General features: G+C 41.6%; 2 protein-coding genes across 4 annotated transcripts in view; one reads left to right on the plus strand and one right to left on the minus strand.

Annotated features, from left to right (window-relative positions):
* The window catches only part of emilin3a (elastin microfibril interfacer 3a), an 11360-nt gene extending 9147 nt beyond the window's left edge, over positions 1-2213 (minus strand). For both annotated transcript variants that reach the window (XM_020611791.1, XM_020611789.1), the window contains exons 1-2: positions 2131-2213; positions 1416-1487 (exon numbers count right to left, since the gene is read on the minus strand). The gene's annotated coding sequence lies outside the window, so the exon portion shown is untranslated. The remainder of the gene's footprint in view (positions 1-1415; positions 1488-2130) is intronic.
* Positions 2201-7751, plus strand: samd10a (sterile alpha motif domain containing 10a). 2 transcript variants are annotated; one of them, XM_020611793.1, is made up of 5 exons: positions 2201-2659; positions 4267-4448; positions 5766-5934; positions 6044-6184; positions 6978-7751. In XM_020611793.1, the coding sequence occupies exons 1-5, from the start codon at positions 2647-2649 to the stop codon at positions 6998-7000; spliced, it is 528 nt and encodes a 175-aa protein (XP_020467449.1). In that variant the 5' UTR covers positions 2201-2646; the 3' UTR covers positions 7001-7751. The 2 variants fall into 2 exon arrangements, with proteins under 2 accessions (XP_020467449.1, XP_020467448.1); XM_020611792.1 differs by lacking the exon at positions 6978-7751 and adding an exon at positions 6658-6738.
* Positions 7752-9991: the final 2240 nt, after the last annotated feature.

A 9991-nucleotide genomic window follows, 5' to 3' on the forward strand; every position in this document is an offset into this window, starting at 1 on the left:
CTTCACCGGCTGTATCGTCAAGAGCATCTTGACCAGCTGCATCACTGTCTGGTATGGCAGCACTACTGCTATGAACCGCAAGCGCCTGCAGAGAGTGGTAAAGACTGTGGAGAAGATCACTAGGACTCCACTGCCCTCTCTGCAGAGCATTTACCACCGCAGGGTGTGTAGGAAAGCTGCCTCCATCCTCAAAGATCCCACCCACCTCCAGCATGGACTGTTCACTTCTTTGCCCTCTGGCCAGAGGATCAGAAGTGTGAAACACAGAACCTCCAGACTGAAAAATTCTTTCTTTCCCTCTGCCATCAGACTCCTAAACAGCTGATGAGTTTATTAACAGGAAATACGTCATGTACTGTCGACTTGTACTGTTTACATTCTCAGTTTGCACATGCATAATTGCACATTGACTGTTGACTACTGCACATGCTGCTCCCATCCAGCATACATTCTCTTATTATATTTTTATTATATCTCTGCATTTGCTGCTTAAAGTGCCTTACATTTTGTGTTATCTACTTTATATTTCATTTGTATTTTGTGGCCTTCATGCAGACGTCAAAGTAAGAATTTCACTGTACAGGGAAACACGTTTCCTAATTGCACATATGACACTTTGATCAGTGTAAACCTCAAATGTACACTATTAACATTTGAGGCTCTTTGCCGTGTCCTTGTGTAGAAACTATTAATCCAAGCAGTCCCTTTCATCTTTTAGAGCTGGAACCAGGTCAAATGTGTCTACACTTAAAGTTTATTAGGAGCCCCAGTGCTCCAGCCTTCATTTCCTCAGAAACACCTACAGTATAGCCACTCGGACCCTGCCCACTAGTCAGCTGGGTCTATAATCCCATGTGTAGGTTCTGGCTGCCGTGACCAATGTTTCAAACAATCTGGATGAAGCCACTGAGGCCCATATTCAGCAGTGGTGAATGGGATGATTGCTGAGAGGATTTCAGGCATTGATTGTGGGAGGATGTAGGAGAATATCTGGCAGAGGTTGTTACTGAATGTTGAGCCATTTCAAATAAACTTCAACCACATGATGCAATATCCAAAGCAGCAGGGACACACGCCTTGCATCCAGTCCTGGCATCTTTTTATTTTAATAAACCCACAGAGAGAGTGTGGCATATACTGTGGTACTGTTGGTATCAGGCCTAGCCCTGCATCTGTTGGTGTCCTAGGCTGGTTGTTGCTACATGTAGGCTATTGTGCATTAGGTATAGCATATTTATTATTACTCTAAAGGCAACCAGTGTGACCAGTGTGTTAGTGGGATATTTTGTCTTAGCTGAGTAGAGGGGCGACAGTATGGATGCACCCATGACATTAGCTTATTGTTATTATAAGAAGCACATCAGAGCTGAAATACTGAGGACATGGTGTCACGTGTAAATGTTTGGATACGTTACCAAGTCAGTGACACAGCCACTTCTGCAGTCTGTTGCTTTGGGGTTGTGTGGCAGCCAGTGGCAAAGGAAACACTGCACAGACAAAGAGAAGAATGGATGACACTAATTAGCAGCAAATTCTGGATATAAATAGCAGTCAGTCAGTCAGGAGGCTGGCTTCTACAGCGGAACAACAATCCACAGCAGACCTTACAATGCTACATGAACTACTGTACTTTAGGAAAACACAAGCTGAAGTTTTTGGAGTGGCCCTCACAGTTCGCTGACCTGAACATAATTGAAAATCTATGGGCAAAAAAAACTAATTCAAAATGAAATCAAAAATACAAAGACTTTCAGATGACTACAAAAGGAGTCTGCAGGCTGATATATCTGCCAGAGGAGGGTTACTGAGTCCTGTTTTGTCTATTCAGTAAGAGTCTGTAAGCAAAGCGCCATAGTGGAAGGCATGACATGACCTTAAAAAATCCCCAAATAATCCAAATTGTACATTGTAAAACTCTACTCTGCTCTGCTTTACATGACCAGATATGTTCAATAAAGTGATTCTGTGAGCAGGTGTGAGCAGAAACTGTGCTCTCTGATATTCGCCCTGATGGCCTGAAGCTCTCCTGGACAAACCCCACATAGAGGGTCCATCACAGAGAGGGCCCACTGCCCACAGACGCGCACAGAGCTCCCTTTCTTTAAGAAACGGCAAAGGGGAATTCCTTACGTTGGATGCTGCAGTGATGAGAAGCCTTTTCATCCGGCTGTTTTTCAGTCTCCACTGGCTGCGTTAATTACAGGGCCCGGGGCTGCACTTTGAGCTCACTGCGCTCATGCAGGCTCTTGAGAAAAAGCCGTGTGTTTGATTCTCACGACACAGATAAAAAAAACTGCACATAAACACACACCCCGCACGCGAGATCGCGCGCGTCAGTGCCCGTCTGAGCCAGCCGAACCAGTCAGCCAGCTGCTCAGAGACATTCCTGTCTGTCCTCAACAACTTCAGCCCACAGACTCAAGCAGCAAACAACGACGTGAACTGGTTTTAAGGCATTTTCCCAGTCAAACCAATAGGACCCGAGAGGATGTGGAGTGTCATTCCTTCTGCCAGACGTCGGTGAAACTTTGGACGGTAAACACAGCGCGGAGCGGAGGAGAGGTGGGCGCAGGACGCGCAGCCTGTGTGTCGGTCACCTGATATGATGAGAAACTGTCTCTAAATCCACTACCTCACGGAAACGCCATGGCTGTGGACGGTAGGTAGCTTTCTGTTGGTTATACTTCGATAAGTTCGTCAAACATGCTCTACTTAAGGCCTTGCCATGAATTCGGTAGTTTAACTCACACTTGCGAGGCCGGTTTGCCAGGTATGCTTGGTCGCATTTCAGAGTAACAAAGTACGCACAGCATGAGATCATAACATTACATGTACAGCTAAAACCTCCGCTGACACGCTAAACCTCCCCAGCACCGGTGGAATCCAGCGCATGTACGCGTGCAAGGACACGACAGGAACATTATGGTGGGTTTAGGGAACAAGAGGAGGGTGCAGGGGGGTCTGCTGATGGACAGAGACCTGTTGCTGAAACCGACAGCGCGCTGCCAGAAGCCCTTACCAGTCTGATGGTGTGACGTGTAGGCTTGTGCACTGACTTAGTTTAAGTTACTTTTAATTTGACTTCGCCTTTACAGCTGCTATTGACTTTAACGCAGCTTTCTTTTTCTCTGGGCGCACTGGGGTCTATGAACACATCAGACAATCCAGGTGAAGATTGGTGAAGACCTACTGTATATGATGCTTATTTCAGTGCTACAAACAGGAGCTTTAACTAAAATATCAACTGCAAGAGACTCTTCACAGTACTGGTTCATGAAAGTGTTTTCCTATCTGGTGCTGGCAGTTTAAATTCCAGAGAAAAAACTCAGTCTGACAAGTGGTCTTAATTAACCGTATTTAATCAGTGAAACAGCACATCTGTGTTTACAGCAGCAGCCTGGGGGAGTAATAACACTGTGAACGAGGGGTCTTGCATTCACAGACTTAGAGTTATACCTCAAAGAAACAAAAATCTCATAGAGATTTGTATTAATATTTAATGCTGCTGCTGGTTTGCCTTGATGATGCTTTGCTGCGCTCTCAGTGGGAGGTGTGGGATGACAGTAAAAGAGAGGCACAGAGCTAGAAACACCAAAAGACAGTCTTTGATTTATTCAAATCCCCAAACCCCCCAACAGTTTCTCTCTTTCTTTTTTTATTCTCTTAGTCAATTTAAGACGTTGAAAATGCATGTTAGTGTGCACACACAAAGACAGCTGCACACATATCTTCAAACTCAGTAAGAAAATCCTCCCTGTCTGACACATGACTTGGTAATGACCTGTGGCGTTCTGACAGAATCTGTGCCAGTAGCTGGTGTTTACTGTACCTCCACACTTTCTTTAATTACTGGATGTTGGAAAGCCACCTGCTGTTGAGTGGGCGTGGATGTCTGTCTACAAGGCCTCCCTGTAATGATGAGGAAGTGTCTCACAGCTCTGACATTTACCCCCAGGCTCTGCTCAGAGTATTAGTGGCACCTAAATGCTGACTTTTGTGAAATACCAAGGAGCTTGTCCAGACTTTGACTGTGAAGGGTGCCACATACCATCTCAGTTTAGAACAGGTACAAGCAGATACTTCATAATGAGATCATCTTTGAATAACAGGGTGTCCAGGTGGGTTAAACTCCGGCTTGTTTTCAAGTCACACAGAGGGAGTGAGCTTTTGGCAGGGCATGTCTCATGCTGTTTTTACATTGTCAGTGATTATAGGCTATGTAGGTATGGCTATCTAATCATTATATCGCCTGCTTGTATCACTCAGCGGCATCCAGTTTCAGTTTCTGCAGGCCGGCTGTGGAGTACAGGGCTCTGCCTGAGGACTTCAAGCACCAGCTAATTCAGCAGACAGGTGGAAACCTAACCTGGCATGATGGTTGTGGACAGAAAACAGCAGGGGGCAGGACAGTGAAGCTGCTGCAGCAGCCAGGCACAGACACTATGCAGGTACTGAGCACCCACATAACCTGAAAATGGTGAACAGCACATTAAGTTCATGGGCTGATGTTGTGTGATATGATCATACTTGACCAAAGATAATGGCAATGACTCCTATAATGAAACTGAAATGATAATTCATTGTTGTTTAGAAATCAGTATGACCACCTGACACTGTCTATACTGGTCATTCAATTCAAGCAGCCACACTGGTGTTTAACCAGTTGTGAGATTAAATATCTTTCTTGACCAGAACATATTCTGGGTTAGATGTTCCTCTTTATCACGCAGAGTCATCAGTAAACTGATATACTAAGCACACATTTTGTCTCGCTGACTCTCCAACATCTGAGCTGGAGTTACTAATCAAAAACACCGTCTGTTTAGTCTTCCACCATTTTACATTCTGGACATCTTCATAATTAAAGGTCTCAATCTCCTGATCACAGCGTGCACGAGCTGCTGCTGCAAGTTTGCCCATGTAGACAAGTTAGACGTTCACATCTATGCACAGTGTTTGATCTGAATGCACATGTGGTCACCATCACCTCTGTGCTTCCGTTAGTTTCTCATGTATAGTAGGTCCCTCTATGTGTGTCTATAAACTCAGCCTGTCTCTGTCTTCTGACTGAGCAGCAGTGATCACACAAGTATGGTGGAAAATCAAAACTGGTGTGTTTGGGAATCTGATAACATCACTGTGTGGGATGTTCAATGCCACAGCTGCTGACAAGGTCAAACAGGACAAGAACCAGCTTAACAGGAATAGGTAGACATTTTGGGAAACATGCTTATTTGCTTTTTGCAGCAGGCTGTGTTCGGTGCTCCTGTATATCCAGTAGTGTTGGTATAGTTGCTCTCAGGAGTTAAATGTCAGTTACTGTGCCAGTTCATTAGAGATGTGCTAGAAACAACACTAAGAAAATGTCAATTATATTTATATTTATATGCCCCATGCTACTACAAAGTGTAAGAAGTGCTAAATTTTGTCAAACCACAAGATAGGGTACTCAGTAAACAAGACACTGCCCCAGCTAAAAAACAGTACCACACATAGCCCTGCACAACTTCTTGTTTATACACATGTCACCTTTGAACAGAGCTAAGCTAAACTAGCTGTGTCCTCCTGTTCTCTGGTTTTTATGCTAAGCCAGCTGCTTCATGATCATAGTGCAGACACTATAGTGGTGTCAGTCTTATCATTCAAGCTAGAAAGTGAATAAGCATGAGCATATTTCCTAAAATGTCAAACTTTTCATAATCCATGTCCATGTCCTCTGTACTCACAGTATCTGTATGGCTTCCTGTCTGTCTATATCGCTGCAGTACCGTTCTGGTGACAGTTATGGGATGTATCACACAAGCCCAACGCAGCCCAGCCTGATCCGTCCTGTTGTGATGTGGTCACAACAAGATGTTTGTAAATGGTTGAAGAAGCACTGCCCACACAACTATCTGACCTACGTGGAGGCGTTCTCTCACCATGCAATCACAGGTCACACTGCAAAGATCATCAGAAGCCATACAGTGTGAATGGAAAGTGGATTAGAAAATCACAGTTTAAAGTGAAAAAGACTTTTGAGCCCACTGCTTTTACCTTACAGGCCGTGCGTTGTTACGTCTGAACAGGGAGAAACTGGAGAGGATGGGATTAGTGCAAGAGACGCTTCGACAGGAGTTGCTGCAACAGGTGCTGCAGCTTCAGGTGCAGGAGGAGGGACGCAACCTGCAGCTACTCAGCAGAGGTAAGGATGTGTGTTTTGGGTTGTTTTTTTTACCACTCCATTATCAAATTTTTCCTTTAAAGTTTGACATTTTGGGGGAAAATGCTGATTCACTTCCTGTCAGAGTTAAACAAGAAGATCAATAGCACTTTCTTTTTTGTGTGGTAAATATGATGCTAGAGACAGCAGCTGGTTAGCTCACGTTAGCATAAAGACAAGAAAACAGAGGGAAACAGCAGATATAAGTCTAAAACTCACTACTTAATGCGGTACACTCTACCTTTATTCACGTTTTAGAAAAACCAAAGCATAAAAACATTTGGTGTTTCATGGACATTATGTACTGGACCATTTCTTGGCTGGGACCAGTGACTTTGTGCCTGCTGGCTACCTGGCAGCTGCTTAGGTTGAAATATACACATAACCTCCTATAAAACAGCAACAACAAACAACAAAAGCAAAATTTAACCTCAGGAACACGCTGCCTTTTTCAGAAAGATATGAAGAAATGCCCAAGGACTTCAGCACTCGATGAATCAGGGAGCTTTAGAGGTGCTGGAAGGCCAATGCTTTTCACCTTTGGACATAACTAGGTACCTGTTTCACCACATTCCTAGTATTTGTGCTAAGCTAAGCTAACCAGCAAAAAGACAGTAGCTTCATAATAAATGGGCAGATGTAAGAATGCTATCAATCTTATCTAACTGTTCACCAGAAAGTGAATAAGCGTATTTCCAAAAATGTCTAACTTTTGCTTTGAATGCTAAGAAAAATATTAAAAGTAGGCTATCAGATTTTCTTCTGTCATCCACAGATTCTTTTGGAAATATATCATAGCCAGATTTTGTCCTGTTTGAAGAAGTGGACAATGTGGAACCATGGAATATATGATCAAAAGCCTCAAATGCGAACAAGATCTGTGGGATCGATGCATCCAGCGAGCAGTGATATCCAGGATTATGTTTTTAAAGGGCAGCTTAAGTTGGCAGCTCTTCATTCACTGTCTGTACAACACACAGACATCATCTTCATGGGCTGAGTATGAACTGTGATGAAAAAGCATCATGACAATCTGTTTTGTCGATTTATTGCTCTATTCTGTGAATAATTAACTACTCCACTCTTACTGTCTGCCTCTCTCTCTGAAACTTTTTTAATGTTAGAAAAAAGAGCAAATAAAAATATCAAAATATCAGAGTTGCATTCTTTTTCTTTTCTTTTTTGCAAATGCCTCCTTCAAGGCCAGGAATGTATGATTTACCTTTGAGAGAGAGCAGCCTCATAACAGCACATGACTGTAAACTACATTACCCATAATTCCACAGCATGTTAAGAAGCAACAAGGTTTGGTCTCAAAAGCCAAAGTACTTAGTCTACTGTGCATTAGAATGACCCCTGTCGGTGTTTCATCATTATATTACTGGATTATTATTGCTGCATTAACACGCAAACAGTTAACAGGTAGAACTGTTATTTACTCATTTAAATACTGTCGAATATTTAAATGTGTAATAATGCATCCTCATTTTATAAGCTGATCACACTTTGTATGTAAATACATCTGCAACACAAGTTTAATTAAAATGATTTCAACCAACATCAACCTTGAGATGCTGTTTACACATTCATGTGTTATAATCCAATAACATCTATGATAATTATACAGTAACAGTCTCAATAGTACCATTATAATTTTGAATGTGGGCCTTTCACTTGTAATGGAGTATTTTTGTACTGTTAGTGCTACTTAAGAAACCTCAGGACTTCTTGTTCTCATTGTGTTTCTCTATGTTCCTGTCTGCTTCTATTGCATATTTGCCCTGGATGAGTGTTTTGTCCTTTTATGCTGACATGTCTTCCTTTTTCCCCATTAAGAGTTTTTAGAGTTTTTCTTTAGCCAGACTGAGAGTGTAAGGAGATGTTGTACACTGTACAGATCGTAGAGCCACTTGAGGTAAATTTTTAGGGCTATATAAATAAACTGTGGGATCGATCCAGTAGTGTGACATACTGAACAATCTGCTGACTCTGCAAAACATGAATTAGTCCTCTCCTTCACTTACAGGTTGCCTCATTTTGTGTGCATATACATATGAAACAAGCAGAGTTACTAATTCAGTTTCTAATTCCTGCCAGGGGGAATGCAGGAGACCCCAAACAAGCTGTGTTGTGAGAGTCTAGTCTTAATCCCAGGGGTCTAAGCCACAGTGTTCCGGAGTAAGTTCCACATTAACACAGTTCAGACAGTGGTGTAGGAAGTATTTAGATCCTTTCTTACTCAAGTAAAGGTACCAAACTCAAACTAAAATATTCCTGGTACTTACAATCTTGCAGAAAAACAGCCCCCCTGTCTATTACTTCCCTAGTGTATAGACAATAGAAATATCTTTCATGCTTAAATGGCAAGTTTGCTACCTATACAGACAACATCGTATATAAAACAACAACTTATCATTATAATTCACAGGCATGAGAGCAGTAGTGATCATTTTTCTTTCACCAAACTGTCAAACTACTCTTTCAAATCTTCAGAAATGTTTTATGAGCAACATCCTGTGAATCTGAATGTGTTTTACAGGTGTTATGAAAGCAGGAGACTCCTGCAAATAAAATTTGATTTGACTTTGAAAACATGTTTCTTAAAGTGACAGTCTTCAATTTTAATCTTATAAAAGCTAAACTGCCTTTCTGCTTTGAAGACTACTGGTCTGGTTTATTACTTTCCTACAAAAAGCAACAATCCAACTTTACTGGTCTCCTCAGTTTTCACTGGAAGGTGGTGGGAATATGGCGGTAGCGATCTGATAGTCCAGCAGGATTCAAAACACACGTTGTATCTTAGAGGCTGGTGCCACCATGTGTTCAAAAGCTGCAACAGACAGACTAAGACTAAATAAGACTCCTGATTGTTTTTTTTTTTTTTTTACAATAACTGCTTCAAGCTAAAATGTCAAACCTTTGTTGCTCCTACATTGAAAAAAAAAACCTTCCCATAAATGATACAACACTGAGGGGTCAAAAACGGCAGCAGGTCACATGACTCGCGTAGTTCTAAATAGTTCCAAACAGTTGATTAAGATCCATTGTTTTCTGCAGCGAACAGGGAAGATTTATCAGCAATTACTATTATTATGACTTAAACGACCTTGCAGAAATCTAATTCAGTGTTCTGTTGCTGTAGATAGCTTGGCTAACTTAAGTTGTTAGGTACCTAATTATTAAAGTGACCCAGTATTTGAGAAAGATTCAAGAAAGGTTGTGAACCATGTTTTGACAGTTGTCGCTAATTTCAAATGTATAATAAGTATAATTATTGCTATTGACTTCAGCTTCTTACTTTGTTGGATAGCAGCCAAGTCAGTGTAAGTGTGTTCCAGTGATCCACCATTACTGTAAACAGAAAAGGTCCTTATAGAGTCAGTGGAGATGTCGTCACTCTCCTTCTTAATCCACCCCGAATGTATCTTACTATCAAATCTTCCCTGTGTAGCTAAAGCTTATTTCTTTGTGCAGCAGAGCTCTACTGTTGTCCAAAATATTAAAAAAACACATCAGTGGGGGTAAAGTTCAAAAGCATTTTATCAAATCTGAGTCCAAGTCTAAGCCCCCTGATTGAATCCCAATCCTTTATCAAATTGTTTTAGTTAGATTGTTTGTTGGAGAATAAAGATGGCTTAGTATTAAAAAAATGCGTACTGTTTTTATTTCAGTTGTTATTGAACCTAGACTTTGCTGAAAGGGCTGTATGTGTGTATATAGTTTATATGACAGGTTATCTTTTATATTATTTAACCTCTAAATTTTTTTTTGCTACATACTTGTTGGTTA

Source organism: Monopterus albus, unplaced genomic scaffold, assembly GCF_001952655.1.
Source record: "Monopterus albus unplaced genomic scaffold, M_albus_1.0 scaffold118.1, whole genome shotgun sequence".
NCBI lineage: Eukaryota > Metazoa > Chordata > Actinopteri > Synbranchiformes > Synbranchidae > Monopterus > Monopterus albus.